Here is a 25,628-nt window from a genome sequence, read left to right on the forward strand (position 1 = left end):
TATATAGATATAAGATATTACGATAACTGGTATTATGTAGATATATGATATTTAGATAACTGGTATTATGTAGATATAAGATATTACGATAACTGGTATTATGTAGATATAATATATTAGGATAACTGGTATTATGTAGATATAAGATATTTAGATAACTGGTATTATGTCGATATAAGATATTTAGATAACTGGTATTATGTAGATATAATATATTAGGATAACTGGTATTATGTAGATATAAGATATTTAGATAATTGGTATTATGTAGATATAAGATATTACGATAACTGGTATTATGTAGATATAAGCTATTAGGATAACTGGTATTATACAGATATATGATATTACGATAACTGGTATTATGTAGATATACGATATTTAGATAACTGGTATTATGTAGATATAAGATATTTAGATAACTGGTATTATGTAACATATTACGATAACTGGTATTATGTAGATATAAGATATTACGATAACTGGTATTATGTAGATATAAGATATTTAGATAACTGGTATTATGTTGATATAAGATATTTAGATAATTGGTATTATGTTGATATAAGATATTTAGATAACTGGTATTATGTAGATATAATATATTTAGATAACTGGTATTATGTAGATATAAGATATTATGATAACTGGTATTATGTAGATATAAGATATTTAGATAACTGGTATTATGTAGATATAAGATATTTAGATAACTGGTATTATGTAGATATATGATATTTAGATAACTGGTATTATGTTGATATAAGATATTTAGATAACTGGTATTATGTAGATATAAGATATTTAGATAACTGGTATTATGTAGATATAAGATATTTAGATAACTGGTATTATGTAGATATATGATATTTAGATAACTGGTATTATGTAGATATATGATATTTAGATAATTGGTATTATGTAGATATATGATATTTAGATAACTGGTATTATGTAGATATAAGATATTTAGATAACTGGTATTATGTAGTTATAAGATATTTAGATAACTGGTATTATGTAGATATAAGATATTTAGATAACTGGTATTATGTAGATATTTGATATTACGATAACTGGTATTATGTAGATATAAGATATTTAGATAACTGGTATTATGTAGATATAAGATATTTAGATAACTGGTATTATGTAGATATAAGATATTTAGATAACTGGTATTATGTAGATATAAGATATTTAGATAACTGGTATTATGTAGATATAAGATATTTAGATAACTGGTATTATGTAGATATAGATAACTGGTATTATGTAGATATAAGATATTTAGATAACTTGTATTATGTAGATATAAGATATTTAGATAACTTGTATTATGTAGATATAAGATATTTAGATAACTGGTATTATGTAGATATATGATATTACGATAACTGGTATTATGTAGATATAAGATATTTAGATAACTGGTATTATGTAGATATAAGATATTTAGATAACTGGTATTATGTAGATATATGATATTTAGATAACTGGTATTATGTAGATATATGATATTTAGATAACTGGTATTATGTAGATATATGATATTTAGATAACTGGTATTATGTAGATATAAGATATTTAGATAACTTGTATTATGTAGATATAAGATATTTAGATAACTGGTATTATGTAGATATATGATATTACGATAACTGGTATTATGTAGATATAAGATATTTAGATAACTGGTATTATGTAGATATAAGATATTTAGATAACTGGTATTATGTAGATATATGATATTTAGATAACTGGTATTATGTAGATATATGATATTTAGATAACTGGTATTATGTAGATATATGATATTTAGATAACTGGTATTATGTAGATATAAGATATTTAGATAACTGGTATTATGTAGATATAAGATATTTAGATAACTGGTATTATGTAGATATAAGATATTACGGTAACTGGTATTATGTAGATATAAGATATTTAGATAACTGGTATTATGTAGATATAAGATATTTAGATAACTGGTATTATGTAGATATAAGATATTTAGATAACTGGTATTATGTAGATATAAGATATTATGATAACTGGTATTATGTAGATATAAGATATTACGATAACTGGTATTATGTAGATATAAGATATTTAGATAACTGGTATTATGTAGATATAAGATATTACGGTAACTGGTATTATGTAGATATAAGATATTTAGATAACTGGTATTATGTAGATATAAGATATTATGATAACTGGTATTATGTAGATATAAGATGTTTAGATAACTGGTATTATGTAGATATAAGATATTTAGATAACTGGTATTATGTAGATATAAGATATTTAGATAACTGGTATTATGTAGATATAAGATATTTAGATAACTGGTATTATGTAGATATAAGATATTACGATAACTGGTATTATGTAGATATAAGATGTTTAGATAACTGGTATTATGTAGATATAAGATATTTAGATAACTGGTATTATGTAGATATAAGATGTTTAGATAACTGGTAATAGTGCAGTAGTTTTATGATATCACGACAGCTAGTGATATTGCGGTAGCTCGATATTTGTAAATACGTTGTCATGGCTAATAGTTTATTTTATCATTTACGTACAAATACAAGGAAAAAACTTATTCAGTGTCCATACACTCTCGTGTCCGATGTATTAACCCAAGGACAAAACTTACTGGTAGTTAATTGAAGGGATGTAATATGTTGACATGATTATAATAACGTATACTCAGACTTACTTTAATATTGGCGGTACATCATAAAATCGGCTTACTAAATTATAAAACACCTTACTGTAGAATGTCGATCACATGCCTGCAAGTAAAATGTGAATAACGTATGACCTGAGGGTAGTCGTAATGTTACATCTGCCTTCGGGTTATACGTGAAACTGCTATCAATTTTGATAAAATTTAAATGGATAGTTTTTAATTAAAACAAATATTCCCGTAGATAGATTTATTTATAAGTGCTGCAATACCCCAGTAGTCCAGCAGCAGCCCACTAAACCTTGCAGTAGCGTCCACATAATGTTTTTTAGTGTTTTGTGTATGTTGGATGAGTGCTGATTCCAAAACTGCTTGGTGCCACTTTGGCACCCTTGAGCATTTTGAAATATTCAAGATGGCCGCCAAGATGGCTGAAATATCTAAAAATGGCAATATGTTACTCATTTATTACTCTAGATTTACATTGTTTGTGTCTATACTGGGGTTTTTTAGTCATAGATACCATTAAAATCATGTAAAATGCAATGCAGTAATCAATTCTTTAACTGAATCTAAAAAAGCCTCCAAAATGGCCGCCGAAACCTAAAAATTGCAATAAGTCATTGTTTTCCTAGAGTGATTAATCAAATCCAAAAATTTTAATGACCACCACGAAAATCAAAGTACCAAAATTACAATACACGAACTCAGAGCTCGTAATGACAATGGTTGTCAAAACCATAATCATGTTTATCAGTCAAATGATTTGTTTTTAAGCGTTATACATTTTTGCGGGGGTATAGGCGTACCTATTACACCAACCACCGCCTATATACTAGACTGGCCACCAGACCCTAAGTTGTTTTGTTAAGAATTGCCAAGGTAAATTCTAATACCAGATTATCTGCCCCTAGTTTGAAACTTAGGATCAGACATATCCTAGGGATCAAAATCATAAAGCACAATTTTATTTATAATTTTAATATTCTAGAGACAGGGGGCCAGTCTAGGTCAAGTCCAGTTACCACTAGTCTGGGATTGAACGCAATGTCTGTAGGCTGAAGATTACGCACCCGTTCTAACATCTGCAGACAAATAAGGTCTGTGACCTGCACTCTGTTTTCTGTGACTGTTCAGATAACTTGTTGAAAAGGTAAAGGAGTAATGAGCGCAAACATGTGACATCTTGCTGCCCTTTCCCGTGCACACAAATTTCAATTACCACTCTTGATGCTATACTCGTAATGTCTGTCGAACCCAAGGTACGTATACGAGCTGGCATATCCTCCCTGTGTGAAATAACTTGTGGTTTTGTGTCTTCCTCGCGCATGTCTGCTATGTCTTTGGTGAGGCGACTGCAGACATGAAGGCTCAGTGCCCATCGTTTAAGAGAAGATTGGTTAACAATCATTCCCACAAGTCATCCAGGACCATGGCCATACCGCATAAATGTTGTTATGATAAACATGTCTAACCACATTGCATTCCACAATCCAGGTTGATGACGCTTCACATGCTGACCTCCAAGAATGCTTTAGAGAACTGCATATGGAAGGGCTTCTATGGGTCGCATATAATATAATCCATACCTGGCATAACATTTAATCATAACATAATTTCCATTCATACTGAACAATATTTTGATTGTGATTGTGTTACTATGAAGCAATCTCCATATCAAAACATAAACACCAATAACCATTTTAAGGAAACAATTCACGACTTATTGCAATTTTGAGGTTTCGGCTGCCATTTTAGACGCTATTTTAGATTGAATAAAAGAATTGATTACTGCATTGTATTTTACATGATTTTGGTGGTATCTATGACCCTAAAAACCCCAGTATAGACACAAACAATGTAACTCTAGAGTAATAAATGAGTAACTTATTGCCATTTTTAGATTTTTCAGCCATCTTGGCGGCCATCTTTAATATTTCAAAATGCTCAAAGGTGCCAGAGTGGCACCAAGCAGTTCTGGGATCAGCACCCCTCCAACATGCGAAAATCACTGAAAAATATTATGTGGACGAAAATGCAAGATTAAGAGAGAAATCGGGGTTTGGCAACCGGAGTAAGACCATATCGACATCCCTTTATAAAGGCATACATGTGTATATAAATCATTCCACTCCGTACAATTATCCCGGCCATTCGGACATCTCTACATGTACTCTACTTAAGACTTCAAAATTACAGTAGTGACATTTTCTCCCATTCCTCAATTAGCACGTTGACTATCACAAAACAGTTTAAATAACAAAACAAGTAGTACCAGATTTAATATATTAAGTTATTGTTTTTCAACCAATTGATCAAAATACCTACATGTGAGTGTAAAACTTAAGCAGGAAGTAATCCAAAAATGAAAAACTACTCATGGGTACATTTTAGATGTTTTAAAAGTCAAAGTTAGTCTCTTCCGATGAATACTCTGCCTGTGATCAGAGACGGCCACATAATATTTTGATCTATATGACGTTTCATGTAATTCGACACGAATAAAAGAATTTGTGTACTAATTGTTACATGGTATATCATGTATTAAACATAATGTTCTGTTTTTTATTCGTGTATTAATTGGTACATTGTATATATTAATATGTATTAAACAAATGTTCTGTTTTTGATTTTTGTATTAATTGTTATATTGTACATTATGTATTAAACATAATGTTCTGTTTTTGATTTGTGTATTAATTGGTACATTATATAATATCAGAAACTTGTATATCACATGTGATATACAAGTCTCTGATAATATGTATCAAACATAATGTTCTGTTTTTGATTTGTGTATTAATTGGTACATTATATAACATGTATTAAACAAATGTTCTGTTTTTGATTTTTAGAAAGAATTAATATATACTTACATATAACACACATTCCCATGACACAAAGAAAAAATATATCGACGTTGGTTTTAAATTGTTCAATTTGAGTCTGTAAAATTGTTAAAGATGACACATCCGAGGAGTTGATCGCCATTCTATTGACAGTTCGTGGTGATTACCGAGTATAACGTCCTCCCTTATCCTGAGGAAGGTGGTGGTCGTCACGTTAAGACTGTATCACTCGACCTATAGCAATCACACAATCATTCTAACTACACACAAATACACAGGTTAACTGTTACAGAGGTAATACCTACAGAGGTGCATGCGCGAACGTCCGTTTTAATAATAAATACATTTCACTCGCGTGGTTGGACATTAATTCAACACGTCATAACCATTAAAAGGTACAGGTGCGCGCGCGCGCTGCTAGACTTCACAAAGTGCAATCCTAGCTCATGCGTATCACAGGATGTTTTACAGTAAATCCACAGGTACAGGAGCCGTCATGGCCGGTCTCGTGATCTTTTAGTCCAATCAATACCTGAGTGTACTACAACTCTCAGATTCTTTTATTCCCTTGTGTTACAAGACACATTGTAGAGTAGACATATACAATAATACAATAGTACAGATAGTGATGGACAATCATACCATTATATCAATCAACAATATATATATCTTTATATAGAAGAACACATTACATGGTATATCATTAAATAATAGCACAATGCATTACAGTTACTTAAATGATGTCATTCATATTAAATGATAATCACAGTGTTTATGCTCGTCGGTACCATAGTTTGAGAGAAACAGTTTATCTATCACGTATTATTTGTTGTTAGGCGAGTAACGCTAGTTACATGTAAGGTACCGGTCTCACAATCAGTAAAATATCTTATTGGATACACTGATGTCGTCATCACTATGAATGTCATAAAACGGGGGTAAAGTCTGGATTTCCCTGGAAAAGAGCTTGTTCACTTCTTCAGCTTCCGGTGGAATACACACAACTTTTTTATGATAAGTTATTTTATGACTCTCTGAAGATTCAGAACAAGAAGTTATTATTCCTACATAGGATGAAATGGTGGCAAACTAAGGAAAGACTGTATCTGTCAAACTGTTAAAAAACAGACCAAGATAATAAATGGTTCAAGGCTTTTATTTTCATTATAAAACACCACTTAGAATCATTTACAATTAACAGATCATTAAATACATTAGTTTGAAAAAAACACTTGATGTCTAAAAGTCATTGAGGTACCGGTCTCACGATCAGTTAAAATATTTGAAAGGAAAAAAATTACGTGTATTTAAGTATGACTTTACTTATTCATGTGCCATAAAAATTGAAAATGTCTGGATTTCCCCGGAAAAGAACACATCCATCTCTTTACATTAGATTCTCGCAATGCAGCCCTGATGATAATTAACTTGGGGGAGACCGGAACTATATATGTTATATTTTTAATTTAATACTTCTAATTCTGCGCAGATACCAGACATGAGACCCATTCGTACGTAGCCTCTCCGAGACAATACATCAAACGACACTCTAAATCCTGTTTAAACAATTTTCGGATTTGATTGTCCTGTTACATAAAACACGGCTCACAATATCCCCAAGGGAAACAACTCTATTGTACATACACTACTTAAATACCCAAAGGCTATTTTTACATTTAATTTGTATTTGGTTAATTTCGTGGCCTTAGATTTGTTTTGCATTTATTTATCTTGACAAGTTATATACAATATATTTGTTAGGACGTTTTGTTAATTACACAAACATTCGCAGAGTGGTCCTGTTTGGTAGGTACCTGTAACTTGGTTTGAAGGCACAGATAATTAAATATAAGCCACCTTTGATTCGCATTGGAGCCGACGGCGAATAACACATATCTGATAATGAAAGCATTCCGTATCAGATTCAAAATACGCAATCTTCTCAAATATGCAACAAATACTTTACCTGAACTATATTCTCATTGTTGTTGTTACCGTTTTTTAGCATCCAATTGTCACAATCCTTGCGAGAATATCTTTCATTAATTTAAAGTGTTAGATTTTCAAAATAAAAAATAATGCAATAATGAAATATAAAACAGTGAAGAAAAAGTCTGTTTCATTTTAGATATACATTTATGTTTTGTTTTTTAAATATGTTTTGATTATTACTGTTATAAGATAATGCACTGTAATCCATTATTAGTTAATCATGTTTCAATAATTATATTGTCTTTGATAGTGAACTGTAATCAATTGTATCAATATGTTTTAATCATTATCAATGCCATGGATGAAATACGAATATACAGTCGACAGCTAGGACTAGATCAGAACCTCGCAATCCTGCCCTGACTTTTATAGCGAAAACGCGACGACGAAATCACTCGGTGAGTGATTAAGTTATTAGCTACACTATGTATGGAGTTATTCTGCTATACAAACCATTCGGAACAGGTGCGTTATATAGGAGCATGCTATATTTACATGTAAAAACACTGAAATGAATTTGCCTGCAAGATACGCTGCAAATAGTGCATGAAGTCTGAAAGCAGTTTTAATAAATGTTTAGAATATGAAATTGTATTATACAGGAAGTACACAACACCTCATACGTAGCCAATCAAGACTGCATGTTTATTGTACTGTATCATATAACCAGCCAGATTCTGGAATCACCAGACATTTCTCTTCGGTCAAGACGGTATTGAAAGCTCCTGGATGTATTTCTCAATAGTTTACTCTCCTCAATTTTGCCATGTCGACGAAGTTGTCCTTGACAAATTCATTATGTCATCAATAATCCGTCATATATAGGACGTGTTCCGACGCTTGTGATGAAGAAAAAAGTACTAGCACCGTAAGAAAAGTAGGCGGGCAGAAAAGTAGGCGGAACTGGAAAAGGCGGGCAGAACAGTTGACGGAACAGAGTAGGCCGGGACAGAGAAGTAGGCGGGACGGATAAGTAGGTGGGACAGAGAAGTAGGCGGGACGGATAAGTAGGTGGGACAGAGAAGTAGGCGGGACGGATAAGTAGGTGGGACAGAGAAGTAGGCGGGACAGAGAAGTAGGTGGGACGGATAAGTAGGTGGGACAGAGAAGTATGTGGGACAGAGAAGTAGGTGGGACAGAGAAGTAGGTGGGACAGAGAAGTAGGTGGGACAGAGAAGTAGGCGGGACGGATAAGTAGGTGGGACAGAGAAGTAGGTGGGACAGAGAAGTAGGCCGGGACAGAGAAGTAGGCGGGACGGATAAGTAGGTGGGACAGAGAAGTAGGTGGGACAGAGAAGTAGGCGGGACGGATAAGTAGGTGGGACAGAGAAGTAGGTGGGACAGAGAAGTAGGCGGGACGGATAAGTAGAAGGGACAGAGAAGTAGGTGGGACAGGGAAGAAGGCGGGACGGATAAGTAGGTGGGACAGAGAAGTAGGTGGGACAGAGAAGTAGGCGGGACGGATAAGTAGGTGGGACAGAGAAGTAGGCCGGGACAGAGAAGTAGGCGGGACGGATAAGTAGGTGGGACAGAGAAGTAGGTGGGACAGAGAAGTAAGCGGGACGGATAAGTAGGTGGGACAGAGAAGTAGGTGGGACAGAGAAGTAGGGGGGACGGATAAGTAGGTGGGACAGAGAAGTAGGCGGGACGGATAAGTAGGTGGGACAGAGAAGTAGGTGGGACAGAGAAGTAGGCGGGACGGATAAGTAGGTGGGACAGAGAAGTAGGTGGGACAGAGAAGTAGGCCGGGACAGAGAAGTAGGCGGGACGGATAAGTAGGTGGGACAGAGAAGTAGGTGGGACAGAGAAGTAGGCCGGGACAGAGAAGTAGGTGGGACAGAGAAGTAGGCGGGACGGATAAGTAGGTGGGACAGAGAAGTAGGTGGGACAGAGAAGTAGGCCGGGACAGAGAAGTAGGCGGGACGGATAAGTAGGTGGGACAGAGAAGTAGGTGGGACAGAGAAGTAGGCGGGACGGATAAGTAGGTGGGACAGAGAAGTAGGTGGGACAGAGAAGTAGGCGGGACGGATAAGTAGAAGGGACAGAGAAGTAGGTGGGACAGGGAAGAAGGCGGGACGGATAAGTAGGTGGGACAGAGAAGTAGGTGGGACAGAGAAGTAGGCGGGACGGATAAGTAGGTGGGACAGAGAAGTAGGCCGGGACAGAGAAGTAGGCGGGACGGATAAGTAGGTGGGACAGAGAAGTAGGTGGGACAGAGAAGTAAGCGGGACGGATAAGTAGGTGGGACAGAGAAGTAGGTGGGACAGAGAAGTAGGGGGGGACGGATAAGTAGGTGGGACAGAGAAGTAGGCGGGACGGATAAGTAGGTGGGACAGAGAAGTAGGTGGGACAGAGAAGTAGGCGGGACGGATAAGTAGGTGGGACAGAGAAGTAGGCGGGACGGATAAGTAGGTGGGACGGATAAGTAGGTGGGACAGAGAAGTAGGCGGGACGGATAAGTAGGTGGGACAGAGAAGTAGGTGGGACAGAGAAGTAGGCCGGGACAGAGAAGTAGGCGGGACGGATAAGTAGGTGGGACAGAGAAGTAGGCGGGACGGATAAGTAGGTGGGACAGAGAAGTAGGTGGGACAGAGAAGTAGGCGGGACGGATAAGTAGGTGGGACAGAGAAGTAGGCGGGACGGATAAGTAGGTGGGACAGAGAAGTACTTTGATATAATCTCATATGAAATGAAAACAAATTAAAGATACATTTTATCACAAAACTCGCACAAGTGTCATATATGCAAAAATATTATACGGGCGAATTCAATGGATAACAGGCTTAAGTGTTTCGCAATTATTGTAAAATAAATACAATTTTACACTTTATGGCGTTTTGTTGAAGGCGTATCCAACACTATAGGATTTAAGAGCACGTCAAATGTCCACTACAGTAAGGACCGTTAACACCAGTATCAGTCCATGTCTCTAAAGGAAGAAACACTTAAAAATCACCAAAATTTGTTTTTTGGCGTTTTTGTTTCATTAATTTCAAAATTTGTCGTCAGTGGTGAAAATTGTACACACGTGGTTGTCTGATATGTAACAGGAGTACACACGTGGTTGTCTGATATGTAACAGGGGTACACACGTGGTTGTCTGATATGTAACAGTACACACGTGGTTGTATGCTATGTAACCGTACACACGTGGTTGTATGATATGTAACAGTACACACGTGGTTGTATGATATGTAACAGTACACACGTGGTTGTCTGATATGTAACAGGGGTATGTAACGCACAGCACGTGTACCGCAGGGGTGCCACGTGTGTCGGACTGCTACCAAGTTTTTGCCCAGGGTTCGACTGCCGCTTTCGCTTGCAGATTCCAAATACAAATGAATTTTCAAGTAAGACAATATTTAGTAAACTGGTGAGAAAGAAAATAGACTCGTCATATAAAGTTCAACAATTTATTTACATGTGTAAAAATAACAAAGTACCAATATAATACCCGTGATGCACAGTGAGGAATTCACAATTATATACGTCTAGCCTAAAACATTTGCCAACCATCTTTTGATCACAACTAACCATATAAATGAAATAAATGTAGTTTACCCCGAGTCTCAAGCACGTGGCATGTCCGGTCAGAATACAACATTTGCTAACCACCCGTCTTTTCTCTCGTATCTACTTACGAGGTTACCAACAACCATCCCTCGCTTAACCGGTATAGAAACAGCCCGAGAGGCGGAAATATTCACTAGCCACTCCGCGAGTGCTCTCAAAATGGAATAATTCCTTCAAGCAACAACCTGACTTCCGACATGACACCGGCACACGAGACTCAAATTAAACGAAGTTCTATACATCGAAAATACATCAAAATACTACACGTGAAAATGAAAATACATGTACGATAGTGGCAAATAATATCCAGCAGACAAATTAATATGAAATTTAGGAAAGGATGGGCGACGGTTATCTAATTAATTTCACAGATTAAAAGTCAACACCACTTACCCTGCTGACACCTGGACGAAAAGTGATTGACCCCACAGCAGCACGGGTATCTTACGTAACCGGATGTTACAATTTTCCGGAATGAGTCCAAAAATGCGAGCGGAACGCAACTGCGTTACAGGTACACACGTGGTTGTCTGATATGTAACAGGAGTACACACGTGGTTGTCTGATATGTAACAGTACACGCGTGGTTGTCTGATATGTAACAGTACACACGTGGTTGTATGATATGTAACAGTATACAATTATTGCATTTTGTTGAGGTGTACACCGAAAACAAAATGCAATAACTGCTTTGTAATATGACCAAATAAAACAAATGAATAACAATTAATTATTAATTTACTATAATGTTCGAAGTCCGTTGACTGACCTTTGGCACCCAAATATTGCCTAAATAATTTCGCAGCGACAGCAGTGTTCTTGCGTGTGTTCTTTGCATCGTTTTTCTTCAATAGATCATTAAGTTCTTCTTCGTTTATTGTAGCAAAGCGTTCTGTGGGTTGACCGTCTGCCATATTGTAAACAAAGTGGTTCCAAACGATCGCTTGTATCAAGCATTCTGATTGGCTGTTGTCAAAACTAACGCGTTGCGCGATTGGACAACAGGGAAGCAAAGATTGCAGACCTGTTCGTGCTAAAAATAGCACGCACCGGTCGGCAATGTGAAGGGAATTTCCCAGTCGAGTTATTTTTAGCACGAACAGGTCTACTCACAAACAGGTGCTGGAGAGGAAAACATGAAGTGGGCCAATGAGAATAAAGCAAACACTCAAGTCATATTACAATACACGTGGTTGTCTGATATGTAACAGTACACACGTGGTTGTCTGGTATGTAACAGGAGTACACATGTGGTTGTCTGATATGTAACATGGGTACACAATAATACACCTGGTTGTCTGGTATGTAACAGGAGTACACACGTGGTTGTCTGATATGTAACAGTATACACGTGGTTGTCTGATATGTAACAGGAGTACACACGTGGTTGTCTGATATGTAACCGGAGTACACACGTGGTTGTCTGATATGTAACAGTACACACGTGGTTGTCTGATATGTAACAGGACTACACACGTGGTGGTATGATATGTAACAGGGGTACACACGTGGTTGTCTGATATGTAACAGGAGTACACACGTGGTTGTCTGATATGTAGCAGGAGTACACACGTGGTTGTCTGATATGTAACAGGAGTACACACGTGGTTGTCTGATATGTAACAGTATACACGTGGTTGTCTGATATGTAACAGGAGTACACACGTGGTTGTCTGATATGTAACAGGAGTACACACGTGGTTGTCTGATATGTAACAGGAGTACACACGTGGTTGTCTGAAATGTAACAGTACACACGTGGTTGTCTGATATATAACAGTACACATGTGGTTTTCTGATATGTTACAGTACACACGTGGTTGTCTGATATGTAACAGTACACACGTGGTTGTCTGATATGTAACAGGAGTACACACGTGGTTGTCTGATATGTAACAGGAGTACACACGTGGTTGTCTGTTATGTAACAGGAGTACACACGTGGTTGTCTGGTATGTAACAGGAGTACACACGTGGTTGTCTGATATGTAACAGGAGTACACACGTGGTTGTATGATATGTAACAGGAGTACACACGTGGTTGTCTGATATGTAACCGTTCACACGTGGTTGTATGATATGTAACAGGAGTACACACGTGGTTGTCTGATATGTAACATGGGTACACACGTGGTTGTCTGATATGTAACAGGGGTACACACGTGGTTGTCTGGTATGTAACAGGAGTACACACGTGGTTGTCTGATATGTAACAGGAGTACACACGTGGTTGTATGATATGTAACAGTACACACGTGGTTGTCTGATATGTAACAGTACACACGTGGTTGTCTGATATGTAACAGGAGTACACACGTGGTTGTCTGATATGTAACAGGAGTACACACGTGGTTGTCTGATATGTAACAGGAGTACACACGTGGTTGTCTGATATGTACCAGTACACATGTGGTTGTCTGATATGTAACAGTACACACGTGGTTGTCTGATATGTAACAGTACACACGTGGTTGTCTGGTATGTAACAGGGCTACACACGTGGTTGTATGATATGTAACAGTACACATGTGGTTGTCTGATATGTAACAGTACACACGTGGTTGTCTGATATGTAACAGTACACACGTGGTTGTCTGATATGTAACATGGGTACACACGTGGTTGTCTGATATGTTACAGGGGTACACACGTGGTTGTCTGAAATGTAATAGGGGTACACACGTGGTTGTCTGATATGTAACAGTACACACGTGGTTGTCTGATATGTAACAGTACACATGTGGTTGTCTGATATGTAACAGGAGTACACACGTTGTTGTCTGATATGTAACATGGGTACACACGTGGTTGTCTGATATGTTACAGGGGTACACACGTGGTTGTCTGAAATGTAATAGGGGTACACACGTGGTTGTCTGATATGTTACAGGGGTACACACGTGGTTGTCTGAAATGTAATAGGGGTACACACGTGGTTGTCTGATATGTAACAGTACACACGTGGTTGTCTGATATGTAACTCCGATTTGTCAATTATAACAGTACGCATACACGAATACACTCCAGTCTGTCGAACGAGGTTGCCTGTGTGTTGTAGTTGTCAAATACAGTTTTAATTTGTCAGATATTCTTTACGTAATGATGGAAGACATTATATAATGTGCATTTCCCTCTATACATACGTAGGTGTATAGTGTTCAGTAAATTACAGGTATTTAGGTGTACAGATGTTCTCCATGTTTCAGAGGGCCGCGGTGGCCGAGTGGTTAAGGTGTCCCGACACTTTATCACTAGCCCTCCACCTCTGGGTTGAGAGTTCGAAACCTACGTGGGACGGTCGCCAGGTACTGACCGTAGGCCGTTGGTTTTTCTCCGGGTACTCCGACTTTCCTCCACCTCCAAAACCTGGCACGTCCTTAAATGACCCTGGCTGTTAATAGGACGTTAAACAAAAACAAAAAATCAAACCATGTTTCAGATATTGGGTTTTTTCCGTCACGTGTAGTCCATGCACGCTTCAGTTCACAAACCGATAAATGACAGATCAACGCACAACTAATTCCAAAGACGAAGGATGTGAGGACTGATCAACTTTAAATTTCATTTTAAAGTTTTACATGATTTGAGGTACCAACAGGCATTGTACCTGTTAGCTGGATAAGAAAAAGGTTCGTGTCAACATCATCTGTACGCATGCGTAATTAGTTTAGTACAGGAACACGAATTTATTTGATTGGTACATGTGTAGCAACTACAGCTAAACAATAAGACGAATGTTAGTTGAAGTATAATGTTATGTCACAACTGTAGGTGGTGGGTTTTTTTACAGTGATTGCTATAATCGCCCCATTCCGCGGACTGTCCCGGGGGACAATGTGATACAGGTATGTGATACCAATTCATACCTGTAGAAAAAAACTCGGCCTTATGTAACGTCATTGTGTGGTCACCTGCGACAACACGGATAGTTGAGGCCATTGTCATTCAGTACAAGTCTTAAACATCAGGGACTTTCTGATTACAATAGATCACACAATACATTGTCACCTAACAGTCGAGGTCCCAAAACAATACAACGACAGGAGAAGTATCCACGCACGCGGCGTTACCTAGACTGGCTCCCTGTCTTTAGAATAGTGGAGCAGTTCTAACAAAAAAACTTAGGGGTTGGTGGCCAGTCTAGGCGTTACCATAACATGAAGGGTTGTCAGGGCAATTGTTTGTACAGTTTTAACTGTCATGCGTATTCATTGATTTGTCTTACAGTTAAAGTAACCTTAAATACAAGGACAAGCTTAATGACGTCATTTTTGACGCGTTTTACTTAATCGAAACAGTAGTTTGACCGTTAATCATTACAGCTATATTACACAAATAATATTTTACCAATTATAAGACGTTTGTAACCTTTAAAGAACAATGTACTCAGAAGCGAGAATAGATTATAAAACAAACATCCCAGCAGCTGACACGGGATTGTCAATATCACGGCATCATTGAAAGCATTCTTCTTTGTAAATGAAGTATTTTCAAAAGATATATGTTACGTGTATATATATAGTAAAGATTTAAATTAGTGTTTTTGCCAAAGCCGCGTAAAAGAGGACATATCTACGGTGATATTTGTCTCGGTTTTAAATGAATGATTCGTCTTTTTCAGTAAAATATAAGTAAGTCAAAATCAGTTTACCCTTTACCACTCAGAGGTAATCCAAATGAACGTATAATTCCATTCCAATTATAGCGCTGAAAAATGCACTTTGGTTCCAGAGTATAACTTTGTCACTTTTTTTCTATTTGAAATTCATCATTTAAAATTTAGCTTTAGTTCAGTGCAATGAAACCGCCTTCCAATCAACTCACGGTGCTAATTTAAAATTTTGCGCCACAGTAGTACAATGTAAATTAGACTTTACATTACAAAATAAAACATACAAAAAGTGGGATACTCACAGAAAACTAGCATGCCCATCAGGAGGAGAAAAAAACTGTCGATGTTTGCCGACAGTGACGCCATCGCCTCCATAGTAGCGTTGAGATCCGCCATTGCTGATGTCGAGTTGTGTCTCCCGAAATGTGACAGTTTTCAGAGTGTTGTAAACACAGACACGACTCACTGGAGTTATCTCATTATACCCCATACAGTTGTCGGTACGACTACCCGGGAGGCTCTGTCAGGTAAATGTTTATGTTAAGAACCCAAGCATTACGTATGGATATTAACCGAAAACTGTCCAATAAGTGTGAGGACAAATCGAGGCCTGTAGAGCCGAGATTTGTTTCTCATACTTAAAGTGTGAGAATGGTTTGAGGTTAATATCTATCTTAAAACATAGCAACCCCATTTGGCCCCCTCACATCTAATACCAGTAATCAGGTAAGTGCAGTCATGTATGTCCATTCTATTGAGAAGTTATTTGACAGGTGAGGTGAAGGTCATACATGCTTCTATATATATCTCACCTATACATGCATGTAGCCAGATAAGTGCAGTCATGCATATCAGGACTATTTTCAACTTATTGGACAGGTGAGGTGAAGGTCATACATGCTTCTATATATATCTTACCTATACATGCATATCAAGTACATCGTCAAATTATTGGACAGGTGAGGTCAAGGTCAAACTATGCAGTGGGTTCATTTTCAAAAATGTCTTCAGACAGTGGTGCAGCAATGTTCATTAATCCATCCCAATTCAAAGACTCTTCTGTAGATACAGATGGGATATTAAGTGATGCTTTGAATCTGGAGAAGGGACTTAACTTTGAAGTCGGACATGCTTTCGGATATATCTGAGGGAGAAATGGGATGGATTACCCAGAAAATGGGAAATGTGGGAAAGGAAGAAACAGGAAGATTTGATGAACTTTATAGGAGGGCGAGTTAAAAAAATTAGAAGAGTGGCCTCTGTGTTAATACAGAAACCAAAACGAAGTGGGAAATACGCGCCTAACAGAATTGGATTAAAGAACGTGAAAAAGTACAAAAAAAAAAAAAAATGAAAATATCAGAACATTTGGACTTGATATTTCTAATTACAATGGAAATTAAATGAATGATGCCCTCGTTTATTTTGTGACAGGCAATGTGACCGTGACACTTTCCCATGGTCCATCAACCCGGAAGTAGAAATATTCAGTTACATTCGTAGATATGAATAAATAAAGCTGTCTAGAAGTGTATTAAATTACAACAGATTTGTGTGTTTATATTTACGAAACCAACAAAATAATTCTAAATTAATTCAACATGTAAAGAGTTAATTCAAATCATTTATGAATCATTGTTTCGTTCGTTTTAACTTAAGCTTGCGATTCTATCACAAAATCCTCATATTGGAATAAGTTATTTAAGATGGAATCAGCACGGACATGTTTACACGATCGGTTAGAAAATCAGGTATATTTTCATCCTTCAGGAACCATTTTAAAAAGTTTATGTCATGACCGACATTATGATGAAACCACAATTCTGTAGTTTGTAACTCGTTTTAACTTCATCACACAAAAATATACACAGGGTGCCTTACTGCTATTACTACACCAGTATGTCACACCATGGGGAACGTTAATGTAGATTATACATCACCAGGATTTGTATACATATCAAGATATTTTCTCGAAATAGAACATGTTTTTTCTAGGATATTACGCCATGTATAATAAGATTATCATAGCGTTACTAGATCGTATCTTGTGGGACTCTGACAAACATACAAACATATGTATCTATCATTCGCCTTGTTATTTATTCATCTATTTATTTATTTTAAAATTTGCATTTTAATTCAGCTGAACTGATAATATGAAGATAAACACAATCTGTTGATCTGCACATGTCATATTAATTATATGCAGAGCTATGAAATGTATATTATAAACAGGATTGCCTATGAATGGATATAGTGTGTATATCATCGCGTATATCTCGGTCACGAACTGGAAAATATAACAACTACAATTTGCAATCATTCGGGATCAGGCGCGGATCCAGGATTTTCGAAATCATTAATTATTTTTGTCTTCCTTTTTTTTTTTTTACGACGACGACGACATATTTTCCCCGCCACATGAATTAGTCAATGTGATTGACAGTCACTGCATTACAAATAGCAACGCATACCGGGTACAACAAATCGAGCAATCAGGAATTGTCTTTGGACCACGTCACCTGTAAAGGGGATTCCTGGGATCGCTCCTAATAAGCTGAGAGTAAAGGAGATAGTATCCATGATCTCAATTGACAGACGAACATTGGGGCCAAACTCGGTAGAAATATCGTTCGTAACGTTCTGTCTTAGAATGTTGTTTGTACACACGGCACAGAGATAAACTGCAGCGATGTCGAAATTCTGTGAGCAGTGTGGAAACAGATTACCGACAACATATTTTGGTAGTACCAACATGAAACATAGGGAGTATGTGGTTTGAATGACTGGTGGAGATTCCACAGCAAGCCACAGTATGTACGGAATATATGAGAAGTCTTGATTTTTCCCCATTGAAGCCTGGACGGAAATGCATATGACCGTATATATGTCTCCAAGTAAGAAACACGATTGTACCTCCGGAGTACTTTTACTATGTCTGGGAAGTATCCTGTAGCATGATTAATTGTAGAATTTCTATCTAGCACTGCAATATATGAATACATACCTATAGTAAAAATCTGCTTCGGCAAATAAGATTGTCCCATTTCAATCATGTTTTTTTTTTTGGAAAAAAAAACAGCAATTTTCACTGATCGATTTCTGCTGAGATTCTGAAGAGGCCAAGCAGGAACTCGGCGATATCTGACCTTGTAAGGCGTGGTAAACCAAGTCTGCTTTGAATGACGTAGTGTTGAAAACTTGCAATCCATGAAATGTCATTAACAGTAAGATGAACCCAATGTTCGACCCATAACGAACAGACGATACGACCACTCTTATGTGAAGACTTGCTTTACGATGGGACTAATTGCAGATGAAGAAGGAACTATACAGATCATAGAATGCAAGGTGCTTCTACCTTTCTCACATGCGTTAATGACTTGTTCGGTGTTAGTCAATTTGGACGAAATATGTGTACCCAGGTGGGTTTGGGAACGGGAGCTCTCAAGGATATGTGGGACTAGAGTCCATGTTTCATTCGGATTCCTCGGAATGTAGTTACCGATTACCAAAATTTTACACTTCGACTCATTAAACTCAAACTTCCACTTTACGCTGTATTCCCGGCAAATGTTCAACAGGTCTTGTACCGAACGCGGAGAAGTGTCGACGAGGGTAATGTCAGCTGCCAATGTTGGATTCCAAGAGTTAACTTTACTTTCCCAAGCAAACGAGTAGGTTGTCAATAAACGTTTGATACAGAAATGTTGATAAAACACCACCTTGTCCTAATCCGGATTCGACGGGAAACCATTGTGACGTCATACCATGCCACGTCACGGCGCTCGACATATCATTATATGTGTCGCGAATATTGTATAGAAGATGACCTCTGATGCCGAAATTGCAGAGTTTACGCAAAAGGCCCGTGTTTTAGACGATGTCGCGCCTTTTTAATATCCAAGAAGGCGATGAACACTTTATTTTCTAACTCAAGGTTGTAACAAGTATTTTCTTGCAAAGAAAAATTGGCAGTCGTACATCCAAGGGACTTGCGGAATCCATTTTGTTGGTCCTTCGGAAACGGTATAACTGAAGTTTTTAAGCTGTCATGAATTCTATTGCAGACCACTGTTTCAGATAGTTTGTACGTACATATGTACAACAGTGTTACTGGTCTGTAACTTGCAGGATCACCACGAGACTTGTTACCGCTTATACATTTGGGTATTATTATGCATTGTTTTCATACATTAGGCACGTGCTCATGTTGGAGGAATTTAGAAAAGAATTTTTGAAGACGCAATATTAATCTTTGTCCACCGTATCGTAGATACTCATTTTAGAAAATACACTTACACAAAACGTTTCTTGTTTTATTGGCGATGGTTTCCGACTGGATCGCATTAATGTTTACTGATATTTATTCCTATTTTTGTCAGTGTTGTGCCAAATCGAAGGAGCAGTGTATAATTCGGTTATTAACCATAAGAAATAAATGTTTAGATTTTGAAAAGGAACAAAATAGTTGTAACCAGAGCTACTATCATCTTACAAGATCAAGTTTGATATAATTTGAGATACATCGACAACTATCAGGTAATTCAGCACATGGTCGTATTGTCGTTAAAGTGTTGTATATGGTATCGTGATTTTTTGGATGTGTTTATTCTCCTCTGATTAGTCAGGAGTTAATCACGTGTCGGTCTGTAAAAATTGACACTGAATTGAAGAAGATGGCAAAAAAAAACCTGATATTAACTTGGGGTGAGTGCAAGTCTAGACGAACACACCGTTTAAGTCTCGTTCGAAGGCACTTTACTGTAACTTTCGTTTCTAAGATGTCAGATGACAGACTGAGTTGTCAGATGCTGATATTAAGTATGTCTTTAACGAGTCTGTTGCTGACAGCATAAGGAAATCAACAAAGACAGCTGTGAATGTTGTCCGCCAATATCTGGATAAGATACGTATCCAAACTGACTTCGATACTTTTTCTAATGAACGAGTTGTCAAAAAAATGAAATTTTCATCAAACGTACAGTCCTTCATATGGAAACATATCAATAGCTATAGCCGTGTTTTCAAAGACTCTTTATCAAATGCCGATAACTTTCTCTGCCAATTCACGGTGGCTTTTCCCATTTAACGTATCTTTCATTTTTGTCTAACAAACTCACATTGACTCTGTAAGATGTTGTTTCAGATGCTCAGTTTGGTTTTAAGCCCGGTTTTGGTACTAGAGACGCTATTTTTGCATTACAAAGTTTAATAATTAATTCAATAGAACAGAACAAGAGACTGTATTGTGTTTTTATTGATTACAGTAAGGCTTTCGATATTGTTAATCATAAAAAATTATGGTATAAACTTTGGAGAAATGGTATTAGGGGGCGATTACTGAATGTAATTAAATCAATTTACGATAATGTACGTTCCTGTGTTAAATTTAATGGTAAATTATCCGCCATGTTCGATTTGCATGTCGGATTATTGCAAGGAGAAACTTTATCTCCAATGCTCTATTCTCTTTTTGTAAACGATATGGAAAGTCATTTTATAAACTCTAATTGCCAAAGTTACTCATTACAGCTGATTAACCTCTTTATGTTAATGTACGCAGACGATACAGTCTTCAGAGGACGTTACCGACCTCCAAAATATGCTTGATAGTTTACAGACTTATACTCTTAAATGGAACTTAAAAATAAACAGAGATAAAACAAAAATTGTTGTTTTTAGGAAAAGAAAAATAATGCTACCCTTTGAAAACTGGACTTTTAATGGAAACCCAATAGAAATTGTCGATAAGTTTTGTTACCTTGGCCTGATTTTTAACTTTAACGGTAGATTCACTGCAGCATTAGATACTTTGGCTTGCCAAGGAAGAAAAGCATATTATCATTTAAAAAGAAAAATGAAAGTTTTCACCCTTAATATTGAAACGAAAATGTCTTTATTTGACACTTATGTTGCATGTGTTTTGTTTTTTGTTACATGCCACTGCAGAAGGAAAAACTCTCCTCGTAAGTAATTAAATTAAATGTGTTTTGGAAATTAAGATCACAGTTTTCATATATAGTGTTCTTGTGTATATTTAGAAAGTATGTTACTTATATTGAATAGTTAAATTATGTCGTCATACTGTCATGACGTCATAGACATGCAATACGTTAATGCTGAATTGTTATGCATCAGTTACAAGTTTTCAAAATCATTATGTTATTCATTATTATGTGTCGTAAGTATATTGCTTGTGTTGTACCCTCCGCCATCTTGTCATTCAAGTTGCAATATGTATACATGTATATGAATATTGTGTTATCCTATATGCTGTGTTGCATTTGGAATAAATAAATTGAAGTCGCATATGACGTTCCGATTTTATCCGATCCCTCTCTTTTCCTTCGCGACAGCAACCAGTACGTCTGATCGACTTTGAGCTTCTGATGATTGCCAGTACACCATTCTTCAAAACAAACCAGTTTGCGTATGCATGCATGACAACATCTCCGCGGCTAATTTACATATAGAGAGTGGAGCACCACATTAGAGATTCCCCATAATCAGTGGGTAGTTTCCCGGTTTTAATCACAATTAGAAAGAGCTAAGGCATTGATTCTCACATTCTATGTGACATTTAATTAATATATATTTTCACATTTATTTTATTTCTTTGTTGTCTAGCATAATTTTGTGGTCATTCCAGTGGTTATTTTTATCTGTCCAATACGTTACCTGTAGCTGTTCAATACGTCACCTGTAGCCGACCAATACTTTACATGTAGCTGACCAATACGTTACCTGTAGCCGACCAATACGTTACCTGTAGCTGTGCATTCTTTTGTGAACTTATTGGACTGTTACACGTGAAAAAAAAATTCTTTGTATAGTATGCAAATATAAATGGATGACATCAGGGCTGTGTTTAAATTTATTTTCTTACTTTCGGCTGTCAGAGAAATCCTAATTATACAGGTACGATACAGGTACGATGTTGTGCTTTGTCAGCATGCCAACTTAATAAAAATTATTCCTAGAATATAATTTAATTTATCATAATGAAGACTGCTTGTTAATTTCTTTATTGGTAAGTTATTGTTGTTAGGTAGCAATATAGTTTGATTTATCCTGTACGGTTACTTCCCTTTGTTTGGTAGTTTATTTCCATATTTGCAATTGGAGTTATCGCCCTTGGCAGTTCCTGATATTTGGTAGCCATTGCTAGCGTGTGAGATCCAAATGTCCGATTAATTTCCTTCGGGACAGCTACCAACCATTATCATCCACCAACCTTGAACGCTGCTGTATTCATTTTCATTGATTGAGGGTTTGTATGGGCATTTTGCCCTCCGATGGTATAATCGGACTCAGATATGTAAAGATTGTGTTACCGATAAGTGTAACTGAAAATAGGCCACGGTAGCCATGCGGGCGCCGATTTATCATTCGGCTAGTTTGGCTATGTATTCTTGCCGCAATTAAGCGATTTATTGTGTCCTTCTTACACTCTACTGGTCAGCATTTCATATCTTGTATTGTTGTTTTCAAAATTTAATCGGTATCGTTTTTCAGAGTATTTTTTAAATGGTTATACACGTGGGGCATCCCCCCCCCCCCCCCCCCCCCCCCCCCCTCCCCTCACCGGCATGGTACGCCATTATTTTCAATGTCGGTTTTAAAGCCATTGATCATGAGTGCATCGTCCCTTCTCAGGACATGCTAGTTACCTCTGTAAATTAATTACCTCATTGTAACAACCTTTATAAGGGATTAAAAATAATCAATTTTGTGGTTACAATCTGGATCAAAGGATTGTAGTATGTTATACGGAAATATCTCGCATATATATACGCACGTGGTTCGTTATTAAAGTTTATATGTAATTTTGAATTTTCTTAAATTACATGTATAGACTCAATTTTTGTGTTTGTTTCATATTTAAATGTAGGGATAGTTGCTTAATTTTGATGATTTTTTGTGAAAAATCATTTAAGTGAAAAGAAATTGTTTTCTCATGTAAGGTTTTGAGTTGTAGATTATCATCAAGTATGAGAGGAAGAGGCCAGAGGCGCTCAGCCAGGCAGTCAAGCAGCCCCTACGCTAGGACAGGGAGGCAGTCTGTGGGATCAGGTCACGCGCAGTCACAGACTGAGTCATCGGGCCTGAGCGACACGATTCAAGTGCAGGCCCTCTTTCAGCATCCCAGATGGAGGAGGTCGTGGAGGCAGTATCTGCCAGAGTTACCCCTCGCCTGGTTGAGGCAGTTCATTCAGCAATAGAGCCTGTTACCGCAACACAGCCAGAAGGTACAGTAGCATGTAATACTGTTAATCCATCCCTGGAGCCCTCTCAGTCTACAATATCGAGCTGTGTTAGTCAGTTTGACCCAAAAGATTATCAAGTTGCCAGTGTAAATAATGATTTAGGCAGTAACATTTCACAATCCATAAGACAAAAAATCATGGGGAAGGAATTTATTGACCTTGGTCATATGTTAGCAAAGCCTTCTCGGATAGATGACGAGAAACGCTTGTCTTTGGTTGGGGGTGAATTTGTTGTAAAAAGTAAGAATAAAACCCCTACAATAGTCGACTTGGATATGTGGACTGATGCGTTCATCGTGTTCATGTCAATATACACATCAGTTCATCCAGGAGAGGTATCTGGCATGTTAAAGTACATGCATACAGTAAGGTTAGGGGCAAAAAGGGTTGGAGGTCTTGGATGGAGGAGTTATGATGAGCAGTTCCGCTTAAAAAAGGCCCAAAACCATGCTATTCCTTGGAATACAGTGGACCAGGAGCTGTGGCTCCTTTATATGCATTCTGGGGGCGCAACTTCGTCAGCCATAACAAAACCTCCCAGGATGGTTCAGGGCATAAAGAAATGTTTTGATTTTAATAATGGCAAGTGTAACAGGTCTTTTTGTTTTTACAAACATATTTGTTTACATTGCTCAGGAAATCATAGGAAGATTAACTGTTATCAGCTGGGGGCACAGACAAATAATTCTAATATGAATTATTCTTCTAGGTCAGGCAACAATCCTTCCACCAGCAAAGCAGGTAGTTGTCAACCTCCAGCCGGGGGTTATAACAAGTTTAATGGATCTCGGGCGAACACCAATTAAACCTGACATTCTCAGCAATTTGTTGCGGTCACATCCAGACAGAATTTTAGTGGATGAGCTAGTGTCTGGTTTTCGTTTTGGTTTTTCATTACATTATCGAGGTCCACGTGTACATTCTAACTGTCGGAATTTACTTTCGGTTAAGGGTAATGAAAATGAGGTTCTCAAGAAGATACAGAAAGAGGTAGATGCAGGTAGAGTAGCGGGGCCTTTCGGTTATCTCCCTTTGTCCACATTGAAACTTTCTCCGATTGGTTTGGTACCCAAGAAAGATAGGTCATGGAGATTGATTCACCATCTTTCATATCCGAAGGATAACAGTGTTAACACGTTCATTGATGAGAATCTTTGTAGGGTGCTTTATACAAATTTTGACCGCATAATTAATATAGTTCAATGTCTTGGACCCAACACTTTGATGGGAAAAATGGACATAAAGTCTGCATTTCGTTTATTACCTATCAGTCCTTCTGACTTCGAATTGTTGGGGTTTAAACTTGGGGAACAATTTTTTGTTGATAAATGTTTACCTATGGGTTGTGCAATATCCTGTTCATTATTTGAGAAATTTTCAACGGCTCTGGAATGGATTGTTCGGGAGGTGGTAAAGTTGGATAGTTCACAGCACTGTTCAGATCTAGATCACTATTTAGATGATTTTTTCTTTGCTGGTAAGGAAGGTACTTCTGAATGCTTCTATCTCATGAACACTTTTGACAGGATCTGTACTGATTTGGGGGTTCCTATTGCCATAGAAAAAACTGTTTTACCAACCCCTATTTTAACATTTTTAGGTTTGGAAATAGATTCCATAAATAT

At 37.2% G+C, this 25,628-nt stretch overlaps 1 protein-coding gene across 2 annotated transcripts in view; it reads right to left on the reverse strand.

The window, feature by feature from the left end:
- LOC117336770 (putative ammonium transporter 1) overlaps positions 1-16,357 on the reverse strand; it is a 55,311-nt gene extending 38,954 nt beyond the window's left edge. The window contains exon 1 of one of the 2 annotated variants that reach the window (XM_033897406.1): positions 5,581-5,889. In XM_033897406.1, the coding sequence (XP_033753297.1) occupies positions 5,581-5,695 (115 nt within the window). In that variant the 5' untranslated portion in view covers positions 5,696-5,889. Of the gene's footprint in view, positions 1-5,580; positions 5,890-16,035 lie in introns of those variants that run through there. The other variant, XM_033897407.1, reaches the window with a different exon arrangement.
- Positions 16,358-25,628: the final 9,271 nt, after the last annotated feature.

The sequence above is a fragment of the Pecten maximus genome, chromosome 10 (assembly GCF_902652985.1).
Source record: "Pecten maximus chromosome 10, xPecMax1.1, whole genome shotgun sequence".
Classification (NCBI taxonomy): Eukaryota; Metazoa; Mollusca; class Bivalvia; order Pectinida; family Pectinidae; genus Pecten; species Pecten maximus.